The sequence below is a fragment of the Desmodus rotundus genome, chromosome 7, assembly GCF_022682495.2.
Source record: "Desmodus rotundus isolate HL8 chromosome 7, HLdesRot8A.1, whole genome shotgun sequence".
NCBI lineage: Eukaryota > Metazoa > Chordata > Mammalia > Chiroptera > Phyllostomidae > Desmodus > Desmodus rotundus.
The window spans coordinates 35,122,812-35,141,361 of record NC_071393.1 but is presented as its reverse complement, the minus strand read 5'-3'; the positions used below and the strand labels follow the sequence as shown (position 1 = coordinate 35,141,361).

The window sequence follows — 18,550 nt, the reverse complement described above, 5'->3', positions numbered from 1 at the left end:
GGCTCCCAGAAAGCTGAAGTTCATAAAGTGACAACAAAACTGTGAAACCAACAGACATGTAATAGTTCATTTTCTGCTTTTCAACGCAAACACATGGAACAATATCTAATTTCAGTTCAAGCTCATTTGCTTTTTATTAAAGTCCAAGTTAACCATTACTTGGTTTGATATTCAATAAAGGAAAACTTGTTCAAATAAAGTAATATGTTTTCATCAGTATTTCCAGGTGATTGTTTATAATCAAGTAGCATTATCAGCAAATCCTTGGAAAGCCCATCTGTAAGAGAAAGCATGAAGAATTAGCCAGGAAATAAAGAAAAGGTAAAAATCTTAAAAATAACCTTCTTTTAGACCAGCCTGGGAAATCACTGCCTCTGTGTAGCCATTTCTATGGCTTTTTTATGTATATACCTGGCACTTACCATTATTAGTTGTTTTTTTTTTTTTAATTGATTTGAGAGACAGAGAGGAAGGAGAAACACTTATTGTTTGTTGTCTCACTTATTCATACATTCATTGGCTGCTTATTTATCTTTAATAAGATAATAATTTTTTGAAACACTGATTTGAGAGAGAGAGAGAGACATCAGCTTGCGGTTCCACACACTAATGCATTCACTGACTGATTCTTCTATGCACCCTGACCGGGATCGAACACACAAGAACCTACAACCCGGGCGCACAGGGACAGTGCTCTAACCGACTGGGCTACCGGGGTGGTGCTGGTTTTCTTTTCCAATCAGAAAAGGGGCGGGGGGTTGGCTTTTAAAAGCTTTTTATTAGCCATGGCCAGGTGGCCCAGTTAGTTGGAGCATCATCCCACACACCAAAAGGCTGCAGGTTCAAGTCCCAGCCAGGGCACATACCAAGGTTGCAGGTTTAACCCTCTGTTGTGATGTGTACAGGAGGCAACATATCAATGTTTCTCTATCTCTCTGTCTCCCTCTCTCTGTGAAATCAGTAAACATATCCTCAGGTGAGGATTAAAAAAAGAAAAGGAAAATATTCTTTAAAAAGAAACATGTTACTGCAGCAAGAATATATTCTATATAACAAAGATCTTCTGGACTCCTTGGAATAACACTTGATAAGAAATTAAGCCCAAGTGTTTAGACAACCTCTTAAGAGTCTATTATGAAATATGAACCACAGATAAAAGCTTTGAAACTATAACTAGGAAATCTTTTCTGAATACCTAGCTGTCAAGTAATCACAGAAAGTTTTAGTAACTAGTAAAGCCCTTACCGTACATTCCAAAGATGAGCTATCTGACTACAGGGAGGTGGTGGTTGTGGATAAAGATAAAATTAAAGCTTCTCTCCAAAAAGCAAGCCCAAAAGTAGATTACAGAAAAGCCTCTGGGCATTTTCTGCACAGTCAGGAGGGAAACTGAATGCCCACTGATGATACTCTACCCAGTCTTACTGGCTCTGTGTCTCGGAAAGGGTCTGATATTAGATCATCAAATAATTTTGGGCCCACTTTTATTTAAGCTTCATTTTTTTGGCTCTGAGAAGTAAGAGAATGGCCTTTGTAAATGCCTGCACGGGACAGTAGCAAGGCAAGGGCAACAAACTCTGGAGCCAGTCTGCTGGGTTGAAATGTGGATTCTACCACCTGGGACTTTGGATGAGGTGCCTCAGTTTCATCACTAGTAAATAATAAGAATAATTATAGTAGTAGTAACCACCTCATAGGACTGTTTATGAGGATTGAGGTGATATTTATACAGTACTTAAAACTGTGCCTGACACATATCAAGAATTATATACACTGTATGTGTTTGTTAAACAAAAAAAATGCCCTGGCTGGTGTAGCTCAGTGGATTGAGTGCCGGACTGTGAACCAAAGGGTCGCCAGTTGGATTCCCATTAAAGGCACATGCCTGGGTTGCAGGTCAGGTCCCCAGTGGGGGCCACGTGAAATATCAACCACACACATTAATACTTCTCTTCCTCCCTTCCCCTCTAAAAATAAAAAGTAAAATCTTCAAAAAAAATTAGTTACTGCTAATATATTTTTTGTTTTACAATAATTTTCTGCACACTGTTCACTACCTAGACAATCATGTGGCTGGTTTTATTATCTAATCTTTCCACAGAGAATAAGGTAGCAAATAAGTTTTTATTATTGAAGAACATTTCCTGGACTATTAAATTCTAACCTGGGTACATTAAAACAAAAGCATCAAATTAATAAAATCCTGCTGTTAATGGTAATGGAAAAATACAATAAAAATAAATTTAGCCTGGGCTGGTGTGGCTCAGTGGACTGAGTGCTGGCATGCGAAATGAAGGGTAGCTGGTTCGATTCCCAGTCAGGCACATGCCTGGGTTGCAGGCAGGGTCCTCAGTTGAGGGTGTATGAGAGGCAACCTATTGATAGTATCTCTAACACATCGATGTTTCTCTCCCGCTCTTTCTCCCTCCCTATAATAAATGGATAAAATCTTTTTAAAAATTTGTTAAAAAGAAAAAAATACTAACAATCCTAGCTCCTTAAAGTTATCATTATTGGTGCCCTCTAAATCTCTATGCTCACAGCCTGTAAACAAGCCCATTAAAAGGTCTTACTCTGAGAACACGGAGATGTCACCATTCACTCCCTGGATTCTTTCCTGCTTTACTATTCAGTGTATGTGCTTACCCCTAAGGTTTATACTTTGTCAAGACCCAGTTCCTCTGGCGTGGAGATTCCCAGTTCATTTAGAGTTGGTCTAAGTTCCTGAATGACATAAGGGTAGATTTCCTTATGAGGTCCTGCTTTGTCCTGAGGGCAAAGAAAATACTCAGATTTAGCTCTCTGAAAAGCCATTTCTATTTCCAGAATGAACTTGAAAATGCTTTCAATCACATATGCAGAGGCTAGTAGCAGAGAATACAAGTCACCTATTTTTAAGTTAACATATTTGTTCAATAAAGAGAGTAACTTTGTGGGCACTACTGAAGGTAGATTTTTAAGGCGCGTTGAGAATGACTAAAACAATTAGACTAAATCCAGAAAAAAAATTTTCAAAGCTTGAGTCACTGGAAAACAAGGCAGTGATGACAGAATTTTGTGAAGGTAATTAAACATGTCCAGTAGGCAACAGGAGTGATCAGGTCAACCGAGGAAAAGCTTTAAATCTGCCTCCGATTTATAACCCTGACTGCACTGACTGCTGGTGCTGAGTGAACCGACAGCCTGCAGAGCGCTTAATGGTCTTCCCCACCGTACACCAGTGTCCCGTCACACCTTCCTCTCACAGACCATGTCCTTCCAGAGAGCTACACGTAAGAGAACACTTACTTCCAGGGCAAGAGTCCTCATGAATGCTGCTGTTCTTCTGCCTTTAATTTAACAAATTCTAAGTCTCCTTAGTTATATGTTTTCAATTATAAAATTCTTGTTGAAAATTCAATATATTTATTTGTTCATTACAGAAAAATCAGAAACTTTAATCAAACAAGAATATCTCTGTCTACATTTTCACCTATCTACCTACCTATATTTAAATACATTTTAATAAAATAGGGTCACACCCCAAAAACTGTCTCCTAATTTTCTTCACTTAATGTTATAAAGATGTTTAATGTTAAATACATTTTTAAACATTAAGAGATGTGTAATAACCACATCTGGGAAGTCTTAAGAAACCACAAACAACATTGAATTTCATATCACAAACATATGAAATTAAATTCATATGAATTTAATTTCACAGCACAAACATAAATTGTAGCTAAACCTTTGTATATCCTTAAAATAAATTCTCAAATGGAAACACTGACTTTTAAAAGAGTACCAAGCACAATTTTTAAAGCCTGGGATAAAGTCAAACTGCACTGCAGAAAAATTATTTTTTTAAAAAATATATTTATTGATGATGCTATTACAGTTGTCCCATTTTCCCCCTTCACTCCCCTCCACCCTGCACAACCCCTCCCACCCGCATTCTTCCCCTTTAGTTCATGTCCATGGGTCATACATATAAGTTCTTTGGCTTCTCCATTTCCTATGCTATTCTTACCCTCCCCCTGACTATTTTCTACCTACCATTTATGCTACTTATTTACTCCAGAAAAATTATTAATACAACGTATTAATACAACGTATATTCACTCTAGCTATATAAGAACCAATTTTAGGTATTTTAACAAATTCAAAAATACAGAATACGCTGATACATAATCAACAGGCCACGTTATTTCCAAAACAACTTTAGCATTATTTCACTGACCTTAACAACCTCTAGGATGCGAACGGCACTAGCAAAATCATTTAACCGTCTGCATGCCCGCAAAGCAGCATCAATGATTTTGGGTTCTGGAACCAGATCGTAACTGACAAGCGTGTTCATTCCTGTCAAATTAAAAAGAGGACCACATCAACCTGAAATATTCTCACTTAAACTATAATTTAGTTATACATATTTTTACTGAAATAGAGACATGTGACCTTGCCTATTTTGGCCTGTGACATTGTAATTTAAAATAAATATGTATTTGGCCTTTGTCCCTGTTTCCGACACAGAGTCCCCAACCCCTTCGGAACTTCTAAGTGATGAGGGCACAATGGTGCGTGCTGTTGTATTAAGGAGGTAACTTTTGGACCCCCACCCAAGCGTGGGGGGCACTGCCAGTAGAGGCCACACTGTGGTTAGAAGACTGGGATTTTCAGGACTCCCTCTGAAGACACAGCTCACCTCCTCACACAACCACACACACCAAAACCACAGCTGAGCTACGGAACCACCATCAGTCTGAATAGCCAGAACTGAGCTGAGTGGAAGTCCTGCAACTATGGAATTGGAGAACAAACTACACTGTGAGGGGTAGGAGGGGCAGAGACACACAGTGGGCCGGTCCCACACCCACGTGTGGCGGATAAAAATCAGGGATATTTGAGGAGCAAAGGGCCTCAGTTGCACTACCGGCCCCCCAACCCAGGGTTTAAGTACCAGAAAGAGAAGACGCCCTATCTTCTGGCTGTAAAAACCAGTGGGGATGGAGGCTGTGGAAGGCAGAAACTGTTGGAATCACTGGAAGTTCCTCTTCCAGGGCCCGCACACAGACTCACACAGACTCACTCGATTTGAGCTCCCGCACAAGGACAGCACATTGAAAGGCACCACAGACACACGGGGAGAAACTGAGTTGTCTCGCATCAGGGCGAGAGCTGGGGACGCCTTTCTCCCAGAAAGAAGTGCTGGCAGAAGCTACTGTTCTTTTTCCAAGCCCTCCCCCTACAGAGCTACAGAGGTGGCAGGCAGGCTCCATATCATAAGACTCCACCAACCAGGCTCAACACGTTTGCCCCAACCTGGTGATTCCCTAAGGCTCCGCCACACCCAGCTGTGAGTCCACCCGAGCTGTTTCCAGTGGCCTTTCTCTACAAAGGGCTTGTGTTGGCCCCTGCTTCAGATTTTCCTGAATTCTCTCCGATAAGCAGCATCTGGTTTCAGCGAGCCCCATACCTCTCACTAAGTGGCCCCAGACCAGCACTAGCAGCAGCCACCCCTGGCTCACAGCTTGGCCTCGCCGGGGCACCTCCAAGCCCAGCACAAGTAGCAGCCACCTGCAGATCACTCTGTAGCTGATGCCGGGTGACCCTGGGCAGAACACAGGCAGTGGCCGACCTTGGATGTGCCAGGAGCAATCAAGTCTCCACTACAGCAGGAAGGTGCACACGGCCATCAGAGTGGGTGCAGCCTGAGAGCCGGCCTGGGTGACGGGGCTCCTGTGTCACCGGGACCTGCAGGACACCTGCTGCATTAGGCCACACTACCAAGCTGAGGCTATGTGGCAGCTCTACCTAGCAGCTGTACACAGGAACAAACAGAGGGAGGCTGCCAACACGAGGAGACACAGAAACGTGGCCCAAACGGAAGGACAGAACGAAACTCCAGAAGAAGGAAACAAAATGGAGACAAGCAAGCTGCTAGACGCAGAGTTCAAACTATGGTTGTAAGGGTGCTCAGGGAACTCAGGGGAAAAGCAGATGAACTCAGAACTTCAACCGCATAAAAATAGATGTGGGAGTCAAAAGAAAGAACCAGTTAGAAATGAAGGATACACTAACTGAAATTAAGAACAATTTACAGGGAATCAACAATAGAGTGGATGAAGCCAAGAATCAAATCAACGATTTGGAGTAAGGAAGCAAAAACCAACCAAGAAGAACAAAAGAAGAAGAAAAAAGAAGAAAAAAAAATGAAGATAGTATAAGCAGCCTCTGGGACAACTTCAAGAGGTCCAACATTCACATCACAGGGGTGCCAGAAGAAAAGAACAAGAAACTGGAAATCTCTTTGAAAAAATAATGAAAGTAAACTTCCCTAATTTGGTGAACAAAATAGGCATGCAAGTCCAGGAAGCACAGTCTCAGCAAAGAGACCCACTCCAAGACCCATCATAATTAAATGCTAAAGGTTAAAGATTTCTCAAAAGAAACTATGCAGGCTATGAAGGACTGGCAAGAAATATCCAAAGTCATGAAAAGCAGGGACCTACAGCCAAGATTGCTCTACCCGGCAAAGCTATCATTTAGAACTGAAGGGCAGATAAAGAGCTTCCCAGACAAGAAAAAACTAAAGGGGTTCATCATCACCAAACCATTAAAAAAAGCAAAACTATGAATCTTTCAACAAAAAAATGTATCAACAACTGAATTTAAAACACAAACTAAGCAAACAAGAACAGAGACAGAATCACGGATACAGAGAGCGTTTTGATGGTTGCCACCTGGGAGGAAGCTGTGGGGGACTGGGGGAAGAGGGGAGGGGATTAAGGAGTACAAATCGGTAGTCACAGAGTAGCCACGGGGAGGTAAAGTACAGCATAGGGAACAGAGCAGCCAAAGAGCAGACATGCATGAGCTCCGGACGTGGACAAGGGGGTGGGGACCCTGAGGGAGTAGGGGGTGCTGGGTGGGCGATGGCAAAGGGGAAAAACTGCGACAACTGTAATGGCATAATCAATAAAATACAAGTGGGGGGAAAAAAAAAGAAGATTGGAATTTTCAGCACCACCCCAATTTCCAAGGCAGGGAGAGGGACTTCAGACTGAATTAACTGACAATGGCCGAAGGCTTAATCAATCACAACTAGGTAATGAAACCTCCATCAAAACTGCAGGCCAGCCACTTGGTCCTTCCGTGGAGAGCTCCCACGAGCCACTCCACCAGGCCCTAGGCTCCATAAGGGGAGAAGCTCCTCCGTCTGGGACCCTGTCTCATGTATCTCTTCATCAGGCTGTTGGTTTGTACCCTTTAATAACCTCTGAAATAAATCGCTAACTAGTGAGTACGCAGGTGTTCTTGAGTTCTGTGAGCAACGTGAGCCCAAGGAGGGGCTGGGGGAAGCAGGTCAGAAGCAGATTAACAGAGGGGCTTGCAACTGTCCTCTCCAGTGGAGGCGGCCTCGACGTCTGGTGGGACTGAGCGTTTTCCTGTGGGGTCTGAGCCTGCGCCCCAGTAGGGCAGACAGCGCCCCATGAGCTGAACTCGTGGACACCCTGCTGGCCTCCAGATTTGTCTGTGGGTGTGGGGAGGCCTCCACAGGCACACTGTAATTGGGTCCTGGAGCCCCATCGGGCCTCTGTGCTCTCATTTACTAAATGAGAGAATCTACTCTTGATAAACTGTAGATGATAAAATCATGGTGGCTCTTCCACAGTGAATTAGCAGGAAGAACTATACAGGAGCCCACAGACTGAAGGGAAAAAACCAAACAGGATTTCCTTAAATGAAAATACCATTTCCATAGCAATGTGCTGGTTTCTTTTCACATAAGAGGGTCATTTTCAACTCATACCTTTAACTCTTGGTACAATACGCTTTGGTTGCTTTAAGATAGCGCTAATGGGAAAGTAACCGAAAAGCCGCCAGAGAAACACGAAATGGGAGTCAGTGGAGCCCGAGTGAAGACACGGAGGAGAGCTGGGAAACACTGCGCAGACCGAGACATTCGATGAGAAAATGACCGGCTAGACCACGTCCAGCTTGGTACAGAATGACACAGCACAAAATTTAGGGTTCTCTTACAAAAGGGTGGAATTTCTGTTCTTTTCATTACTTCTCAAAATTCTTCAGTAAGAACTTCCCTGGTTGCCCTGGCTGGTGTGGCTCAGAGAACTGAGCGCTGGCCCACAAATCGAAGGGTCGCCGTTCTGTTTGGGGTCAGGGCACACGCAGGGTTGCGGGCCAGGTCCCAGCTGGGGGCGAGCGCGAGGCAACCGACTAGTATTTCTCTCGCACTTCTCTTGTACTTCCATGTTTCTCTCCCTCTCTTTCTCCCTCCCTTCCCCTCTCTCTGAAGATAAATAAAATCTTTAAAAAAAAATAATTTCCTGGCTGTAGCAAAATGAAGCCATTATAGTCCTCAGAGAAGTTTGAGGCACTCACGTTTCTTGCTTTTATTTTAAAATATTTAAAAAGGACACTAGTGACTATAATGCTAGAATGAAGCTGCAGACTGAACTCTTGGTCTGAGATAAATTGCTGATAATAAAGGAAGTTATCTACTAGTCTAACTACTAGACTAGTTATCGTTAATATTACTTACTCATGTTACATGCGTATCTGCGAATTTAGGAAAAATAAGTCCTAGTTTACTTAGACTGGACACATACAGGCCAAGACAAACCATAACTAAGAATAAAATAATAAAGAACCCAAACTATGACCAAGAGAGGAGGGGAACCGAGCAACTACTCACATAAGTTACTTGAAAGATAAAGAGTGTAACTCTTGTTCCCTCTGACCTATCACTGCAGCACTGGTCTCCATCGGAGGGGATGCTGTCCCCTGGGAGACACTGCTGGTTGTCGCAACTCAGGGTGGGGGCAGGAGTGGCGGCGCCTAGTCTGCAGAAGCCAAGGATGCTGCCAACACGCTGCAGTGCAAAGGACAGCCCTTGCAACAAAGAGTTATCTGGCCAACTGTGCCTACTTCAAAAACCCTGCTTTACAGAAAACACTTACCATGGAAGCTATAATGTTTTCTAACTGCAAGTTGCATGAGTATTCAGCTTACATAATGCATGTTTTCTTTTTCTTTTAAAAATATTTTAATCATTTATTTTTAGACAGAGGGGAAGGGAGGGAGAAAGAGAGGGGGAGAAACATCAGTGTGTGAACTGCCTCTCACTTGCCCCCTACTGGGGACCTGGCCCACAGCCCAGGCATGTGCCCCGACTGGGAAGCGAACTGGCAACCCTTTAGTTTGCAGGCCGGCACTCAATCCACTGAGCTACACCAGCTAGGGTGTGTATAGTCAAAATAGTCACTTTCAACAAAGTAGTATAAGACTACAAAGCAGTTCAAAATTCTATACCAGAATAGACTGTTTCGCAGTCTATATTTCAGTTACCTTTACGCAATTCCCAGGCATCAATATCTGGCTTGTTGAAGTATGTCACCCAGCGAGCATCAAACTCCTCATCTGTCTCCTGTGACCCATGGGAGTAGCAGCGAACTGACTGGATAGCTACAATGAAACAAGAATAGCGTCAGCGCCCAGAAGTAGTACTTGATAGAGCCTGTCAACACGTTAAGGCTTTTTTGTTTGTTTTCTTATTGGGTTGAAATATACATGTCAAATTTACCATCTTAACCATTTTTAAATGTACAGTCCAGTGGCATTATATACATTTGATGCATTAAGTTTTGAATCAACTGTATGTCACAGCAGGAAAATTACTTAGTAGGTCAAATGAAACAAATCTTATGTATTGATATGAAAAAACATCTCAGGTGTATGTTTACGCTTTCCCCCCTAATGTGCAATGCTAACTTGAAACTGTTAACATTGCTTATCTTTAGAAAGGAAACTTTCTTTTCCTTTTTTAAAGATTTTATTCATTTATTTTTACAGACAGGGGAAGGGAGGAAGAGAAACATTAATGTGTGGAGGCCTCTGGCACACCCCCTACTGGGGACCTGGACAGCAACCCAGGCATGTGCCCTGACTGGGAACGGAACTGGTGACCCTTTGGTTCTCAGGCCAGCACTTAATCCACTGAGCCACAGCAGCCAGGGCAAAAACTTTATTTCTTTATACACTTCCAAAATGTCTGAATTTTTACAATAAGCTCAGCACTAATTCCTAATTTAAAATAATGTTCATTCTACACCCTGGCTGGTGTGGTTCGGTGGACTGAGCGTTGACCTGTGAACCGAAAGCTTGCTGGTTTGATTCCTGGTCAGAGCACATGCCTGGATTGCGGGCCAGGTCCCCAGCTGGGAGTGCAAGAGGTAACTGGTTAATGTTTCTCTCACACATCAATGTTTCTCTTTCTTTCCTCCTCCGTTCATTCCCCTCTCTCTAAAAATAAGTAAATAAAATTCTTTAAAAAATGTTCATTCTAGTTCTTCAGTGAATTATAAGATATATGTTTGAAAAATTTTAAGAATCTTATGCTCTGTATTATATTCCAAAATAAATCACACATCCCGGGCAATGGTAATTTAAAAATTATTTTATCAACTACACTCCTCTCTCCACAAATTTTCATAAATCCCTTAAGAGGGAACATGCTCTTTGACTTACACCCAATTAAGAAAAACACCACTTTATCAGATTTTTAAAAATATAACACAGCCTTTCCATTTTAGTCACTTCCTGTCAAATGGACACTGAATCAGGAGTTAGGAAATCTGGATTCTTTCTGAACAGCCTCTGTGTGGTAGGGGAGGGGGAAGGACATTTCACCTTTGGGTTTTAGGAAGCAGCAGAGTCTGGACGTGTCCAACCACTAGTTAACTCAAGTTTCATTTTCCTTATCTGTGAAAAGGGGACACCTCCTCCTTAGCAGACTATGACCAATAACAATGAAGGCCAGTTAACACTGCCTGGGACTTAGCACTTTGTAGGTAGGTACTCAGTAATGGTAGCTATAAATGAATCCTTATCTAAAAATGCCTTAACTGATCTTCTATTTGTGGAAATCGTAATTTATAGAAACAAAACATTCTTCAAATGGCTTCTCCTGTTAGATGAATTAGACGAGCTTGGTATAGTTTCTTTCCCAACCCCCCCTGCTTCTTTATTTTTATATTATTTTTTCCATTACCATTTATTCCCCCTATACTCTCTTCTACCTCTACCCATCCCGGTATAGTTTTTATTATTTTTAAAGGCTTATCCAAAAACAAAAAAACAAACAAAAAAATAAATAAAAGAAATTACCCAGAAACCTCTGGGTTCTACGTGCACTCTGGAATTCAAATGTTAGGCGTACCCTATACATCTTTCATGCCATAAATGGCAACACCAAACGGAGGGAAAAGGCAGACTGAAAACGATGAAAAGATGGAACACTAGCCAGTTCTGGAGGTGGGCTGTCGCTGCTATATTAAGCAAAAAAGGATTCTCACTTCAATTACCACTTGACCTACAGCACATTATGTCGTCAGTCACAGAGGGCCACAGCACAAGTCCCAGTCCCACCAGAGATCTAAATTACCTCCACAATCGGAGCGGAGAATGAAGTGGGGCATGTGTGTAAGTGGGCTGGAATTGGACACCCTTTAATCTCTATGACAAAAAGAAGGGGTCTCTAGACCTAAAAGTATTTGGTAAGTGCAAATACTTAATCAAACTATGTAGATATTTAATACCTCTTACAAGACTAATATTCACATTTAATGTATACAGAAAGCATAGATCACAACAACGCTCCTACCCACTGTTACCAAAAATTTATACACTACCTTTTTCAAAAATCAAAGTTATACTTAGCCAAACACTTAAAAGTGTAAAATGGCACAATTACTTTGGAAGACTGGTAGCAGTTTCTATCAGATTAAACACACACCTACCATACCATCCCGTAATTCTACTTCTAAGTATTCAGCCAAGAAAAATGGAATGTAAGTATCCTCGCCCAGAGGCAGTTACTCCATGCACCCCTCTCAGCGCCCAGAGAAGTTTCATGGGAGCCGGTTCTCTTGCTCACTGTTGGGTGCGGCTCGTCAGATGACAGGGCGCTCTGGGCCGTTTTCTAACTGTAAAGATGCCGACCAGCAACTGCAAATCCTCGTCAAGGGGATCAATGGATCGCCTGCAGTAACTTGTTTGCCTTCCTTCTGGGGAGTCCCGAATTACACGCTGGTTGTATTTAGAAACGAACAAACAGAAAAGCCCGCCTTGTATGAAACAAGTACTCAGAACACCAAGCATGCACCAGGACCACCTACGCCTTCCGGGAGAGTAAAAAACCTGCCCCACATGGTTAAATTCCAGGAGTGGGTGGAGTAGCATCTATTCTCATAGTTACGAACGTGTCCCACAGATGCTTAGCGTTTTGATTTTTAGTTAGACTGTATAGGCGTTCTCTCCCTCCCCACCACTGACCCTACTTCATACATATAACCTTCCCACACAGTTGAGAATGGTAATGCAAACTATCTTAGAAAACCAGTGCTCCACACTTTCATACAACCTGAAGGGTCCAGAGTAAAAAAAAAAAAAAAGGGAAAGCAGCTGTAAAACAAAGCCGGGCCAGCTCCGGCCTGGTGGCGCGGTGGCTCAGAGCAAGGTCTGTATACCAAACCACTGCAGATTCGATGCGCTGCTGGGGTGTACACTGGGGTGCACGGGAGGCAACCTATCAGTGTTTCTCTCACATCACCATTTCTCTTTCTCTCTTTCCCTTCTCCCTTCCGCTCGGTCTAAAAATCAATAAACACACCCTCGGGACATTTTTACAGCCTCAATCTAAAAAAGCTATTTCTAATACTGCTTTTTGGCTTTCAGATAAGCACTCTATTAAAAAAAAAAAAAAAAAGACTAACATAGCTTCCTGCCAAGACGGAGGCGCAGGTAGACACACTGCGCATCCTTGCACAACCAAAAGGACAACAACAAATTTAAAAACAAAAAACCACCAGAACTGCCAGAAAACCAAACTGTATGGAAGTCCAACAGCCACGGAGTTAAAGAAGAAACATTCATACAGACCGGTAGGAGGGGCGGAGAAGACGTGCAGCAAGGTGGCGGCTGGTAGACAAGGTGAGGCGGTGGATTGCAGACCGGAAGGAAGGACCCACATTCCCGTGCAGATAAACTGGGAGGAACAACCGGGGAGTGAGACCAGGCAACCCAGGGCTCCAGCCGGAAATAAAGCCTCAAACGTTTGACTGAAAACACCTGCAGGGGTTGAGGGAGCAGCAGGAGAAACTCCCAGCCTCACAGGAGAGCTCGTTGGAGACCCACAGGGGCCTAGAACTATGCAAGCCCACCCACCCAGGAATCAGCACCAGAAGGGCCCAATTCCTTTGTGGGTAGTGGGGGAAGTGACTGAAAATGGGCAGAGAGCAGAGCAAGCAGCACTGCTCCCTCTCAGACCCCTCCCCCACATAGTGTCACAATGCAGCCAGGTGGGTTGCCCCGCCCTGGTGAACACCCAAGGCTCCTCCCCTTATAGGTAAGAGCTGTGCTGAGACCCCCCTCCCAAAAAAACCCAAATGAAAGATCAGATGAAAGCTCCAGAAAAAATACAACTAAGCAACAAAGAGATAGACAACCTATCAGATGCACAGTTCAAAACACTGGTAATCAGGATGCAAATTAGATGAAAAAATGAAGACTAGGCTAAGAGAAACAAAGGAAAATGTACAGGGAACCAACAGTGATGGGAAGGAAACTGGGACTCAAATCAATGGTGTGGACCAGAAGGAAGAAAGAAACATCCAACCAGAAAAGAATGAAGAAACAAGAATTCAAAAAAATGAGGAGAGGCTTAGGAACCTCCAGGACATCTTTAAACATTCCAATATCCGAATCATAGGGGTGCCAGAAGGAGAAGAACAAGAGCAAAAAATTGAAAACTTATTTGAACAAATAATGAAAGAGAACTTCCCCAATCTGGCAAAGGAAATAGACTTCCAGGAAGTCCAGGAAGCTCAGAGAGTTCCAAAGAAGCTGGACCCAAACAGGAACACACCAAGGCACATCGTAATTACATTACCTAAGATTAAAGAGAAGGAGAGAATCTTACAAGCAGCAAGAGAAAAGGAGACAGTTACCTATAAAGGAGTTCCCATAAGGCTATCAGCTGATTTCTCAAAAGAGACCTTACAGGCAAGAAGGGGCTGGAAAGAAGTATTCCAAGTCATGAAGGGCAAGGACCTACGTCCAAGATTGCTCTATCCAGCAAAGCTATCATTTAGAATGGAAGGGCAGATAAAGTGCTTCCCAGATAAGGTCAAGTTAAAAGAGGTCATCCTCACCATGCCATTATTATATGAAACGTTAAAGGGATTTATCTAAGAAAAAGATGATCAAAACTATGAACAGTAAAATGATAACAAACTCACGGTTAACAACTGAACCAAAACCAAATCCAAAACAAACTAAGCAAACAACTAGAACAGGTACAGAACCACAGAAATAGAGATCACATGGAGGGTTATCAACAGGGAGAGGGTGGGGAGAGAATGGGGGAAAAGGTACACGAAATAAACATAAATGGTAGGTAGAAAATAGACAGGGGAAGGTTAAGAATAGTATGAGAAACGTAGAAGCCAAAGAACTTATATGTATGACCCATGTACATGAACTAAAGGGGGGGGGGAATGTGGGTGGGAGGGGGTGTGCAGGGCGGAGAGGAATAAAGGGGGGGAAATGGGACAACTGTAATAGCATAATCAATAAAATATATTTAAAAAGCTAACATATTTAGGAAAATTAAGGGGCTCATTAATCCCTTTGGTTTAAACAGTCTTCCATTTAATAACTAGTCATCTGGAACAAGGCCCAAGAATGAACATTCTGGAGGCGATTCTAGGAGCAAGGGAAAGTGGCAGCTGATGGAGAGGGCACAGGACCAAACTCAAAGGCGGGGTCATGAGGTGCAAGGCTTAAAGGCAGGCATGGACCTTGGGGTGCCAACACCGGAAATCTGGAAATGTGGGAGCGGTGCAGAAAGGAAGGCTGGAAGGCAGTAAAAAGTGCCACTTAAATTCAGCCCTGTGCCAAGAAAGGAAAAGAGAAAACTCCCACCTTTCCCAAATTTTCAGGGGAAGGATGTAGGAGCAAGGATTGTGTAGGTTGTAAGGGTTGATTAGAGAATCTAGCCATTGTTTAAAACACTTTAATTACCTAACTCGGCAGTTATTGGAAAACAGCTGTGTCAAGTTTGCGGCTTCTTCATGGACCAAATACGGAATCTGGGTTTCTACTTCACCTCAGCAAACTTGAGGCCCCTCTCAGGTTAACCTCTCCAGAACTCTTTCTTTTCTTTTTTAAAGATTTTACTTATTTATTTTTAGACAGAGGGGAAGGGAGGGAGAGAGGGAGAGAAAGCTGGATGTGTGAGAAAAACAGTGATTGGCTGCCTCTCACATGGCCCGCAACCCAGGCATGTGCCCAGACTGGGAATCGAACCAGCGACCCTTTGGTCTGCTGGCCAGCACTCAATCCACTGAGCCACACCCGCCACGGCTCCAGAGCTCTTTCAAGTGTACTCTCATTTGACCTTGGACCACCTTATCCAAGAATCTAATGCTTTCTTTCAATTGCACAAAACCCCTTTGGTCTCATACTAATAATAAACCCCAACCTATAATATGCTAAAATGAAATGCACTATAACAAAGCAATATGTATTAAGCATTAGTGCCGGACAAGGTGCTAAAAATTACTTTATCTCAATTAAACCTTATAACTACCAAATACTATCCTGATTTTAGAGATGAGGCAACTGAGACAAGGTTAACTAACACGTCCAAGGTCACACAGCTAGAAAGTCACTGATACAACTGTAAGCAATACTGACTCCCTGTGGCAAACATTTAGGTCTACACAGGACCAACACCTAAAATACAACTTTTTGTTTATGAATTATACTCGAGTGGGAATAGAGGAACACATGTAACGGTTCTTTTGAAGGTCATAAAAACTTCCTCAAAAATGCATCTGTATGAAAAACTAAAGTACGATCTGCTACTTTCACATTTCAATAGGGAAGAATGAAAACCCATAAAACCCGATAAACATCAGGACGGCCCAAAAGTAACTATGGCTGAGAAACAGAAAGTGGTTCTACCACTAATGAAGGAGTCAGTTCCCCAAGATGGCCTTAGGTTTTCTCTTATCCAAAACAAGACGGTCTCCATGGTCTGGAAAGTGTGCGCCAGCCTCACCACTCTGAGATAAATCATAGAAGATGACGTCTAAATTGAACGAAGTGAAACACACTCCTCAGTTGCGGAAGTGTCTACCTAAAACACTCGAAACAGCCAGCAAAACCTCATTAGTTTTGAGTTTCTGAGTTCGTATGTTAAAATATGCATGCTTAGGGGCTAACTGACGTAGCATGTACGACCGTCATATTATGGCCCAAGATCAAAGTGCAGTTACAATAATTAAAAGCACGGAGCTGGCCGGGCATCCGAAACACACATAGAAGGGGAAGGAAAAATAGAGATCGTAACCAGCCGCATTGTTGAGATCACACTCCAACAATGGGGCTTCTAAGCCAACGCAAACAATAAGGCGTCCCCACGTCTGCAAAACGCAGTATTCCTGGTCTGTGGTACCCCGAATGGTATCATTCTTATCATGATCTATTCAGGTTCTTTTTCAGACGTCAGGAAACAAGCACACATGTCGTAAACGGGGAATCAAAACGTGGCACAGCAGGCTATAAAAATTAACAAAAAGGCCTGTGAAGGTGACCCCCCCCAAAATCAACCGATAAATGCCTGATAAAAAAAGTATACTGTGTTCTTGAAAGACGCTGGGGGCGACGGTGCCAGGGTCCACGCAGGGGCCTCTCCCGCCCCTACACTAAGCAGCACGCACACCGGCTCAATGTCACCTTCGCCAAAGCGCTGACGGCGGCGGACAATCTCGATCAGGTGGCTGCAGGGGTCAGCGCCGGGACTCGGTCACGGCCCGAGGTCCGAAGGGATCGCGTGGGCGCGGGAGGTGCGCTGGGCTCCCTCCTTGGCGCCCACAGCAAGTCCACACTTGACCGGCCCGCGGTGCCCGCACCAGGGCAGTCACCCTGATGTAGGCCCGGGGACGCGCCCTCGAGTCCTCCACACCTCGAGGCGGCGGGAAGGGCGGCCAGCGGCCACCAGGTTCAGGCGCCCGCAGGCAGGGCAGCCTAGGCCGCGGGGCCGGCCTGCCCTCGAGTGGCGGCGGGGGCCCAGGTCACCGCAAGGACACGGGGACACAGGCGGTGGCAGGAGGGGGCCTTACCAGCGGCGGGACCCGGGGCCGGGACGGGGTGCAGAAGGCCTTGAGAGCTGGCGCGGGCGGCTGCAGCTGCTGCTACGGAGCAGCGGCGGAGAGCTGCGCCCAGCATGACGGCGATGGCGGCGCGCAAGAGAAGCCGGTAGCGAGTTCACCGGCCGTTCCGCAGCTCGCGGGTGCCGGACCCACGTACTGACGCACGGCGGGCGGAGCGTGAGGCCCCGCCCACTGCAGCGTTCGCGCCTCGGCAGGACGCCGCATACAAGGCTGGGGGTGGGCTACGGTGGCGCGCTGAGGACAAACCGTCGCGGGCCCGCGTTCCGCCTGGTGTCTGACTGGGTGGATGGAGGCCGCCTTCGGAAGCGAGGATGGAGGGAAGGGGCGGAGCAAGCAGTGTGTGGTGTGGTTGCTGAGGTCGGACTACAGAGGCGACTCCATCCCCTCAAAATCCGAATAATAATAATAATGACAAGTTATAACAAAAATACTTTTGCGCCCTAGCTGATGTGGCTCAGTGGATTGAGTGCTGGCCTGCGAATCACGAGGTCCCCTGTTTGATTCCCAGTCTAGGGCAGGTGCCTGGGTTGTGGGCCAGGCCCCCAGTAGGGGGCGTGCCAGAGGCAACCACACATTGATGCTTCTCTCCCTCCCTCCCCTCCCCTCTCTAAAATAAATAAGTAAAATCTTAAAAAAATACTTTTGCTTCCCACTACCCCCTGTTTGAGCCTAAAATAAAAGAATGAAGGAGGGGGAAAGCAACTGCTTCCATATAAGGGACCTTATTAATGACTATTCTTATGTCACAAATCCACAAGCCTTTAAAAATGAGTCCAACCGATAGGGGAACTCAAGAGTTAAAATGTTTTAGCTTTAAGTTATAGTTAATAGCCTTAGCAATTAGTGCAGGTAGAAAGCTATTGTTCCAGGAACTGGAATGTAGGCCAGGACCTACCATGACTCCAGGAGACCCATAAGCAACTGACCTTTGTGCCCCAGGACTGCAAACAATCAAGATGGTATCTGAGCCATTGTGCTCCAGGGAGAGCACGTCCTGCTGCCCCGGATGCAGATAAATACCCCCCAGTCAGCTAGGAAAATCACTGGATGCAGCTTTTATCTGATTAACCTTTTCCTTGAATTCCAAACCCCTTACCTACACTTTTCTTCCCCTTATAAAAAAAGGCAGCCTAAGATAAAATGTAAGAGGATCATTTAGCATTCATAACCTGCTGTCTTCTCCGACTGCCAGTCATTCGAATAAAGTGCCCATAAAGATTTATTCCTAGTCTCTCTACTTATTGGTTCTGGTAGTGACAGAGAGCAAGAATGCCGACTTTTCCGGTTTCACAACCGATTCACTTTACAGATAA

General features: G+C 44.4%; 1 protein-coding gene across 1 annotated transcript; it reads right to left on the bottom strand.

The window, feature by feature from the left end:
• Window positions 1–109: 109 nt before the first annotated feature.
• Window positions 110–17,381, bottom strand: COX5A (cytochrome c oxidase subunit 5A). The gene is made up of 5 exons (XM_053929007.2): window positions 17,187–17,381; window positions 9,349–9,465; window positions 4,220–4,341; window positions 2,647–2,769; window positions 110–277 (listed from the first exon to the last, which is right to left on the bottom strand). Exons 1-4 carry the CDS (start codon window positions 17,290–17,292, stop codon window positions 2,656–2,658), a joined length of 459 nt encoding a protein of 152 aa, XP_053784982.1. The 5' UTR covers window positions 17,293–17,381; the 3' UTR covers window positions 110–277; window positions 2,647–2,655.
• Between the last annotated feature and the right edge of the window lie 1,169 nt (window positions 17,382–18,550).

Coding starts and splice junctions, on each gene's coding strand:
- COX5A (XM_053929007.2), bottom strand. CDS start 17,292: ATGCTGGGCGCAGCTCTCCGCCGCTGCTCCGTAGCAGCAGCTGCAGCC. Junction 9,466..17,186: donor GGCCCCGGGTCCCGCCGCTG/GTAAGGCCCCCT, acceptor GTTTCATTGTAG/CTATCCAGTCAGTTCGCTGC. Junction 4,342..9,348: donor TGCCTGGGAATTGCGTAAAG/GTAACTGAAATA, acceptor TTAATTTGACAG/GAATGAACACGCTTGTCAGT.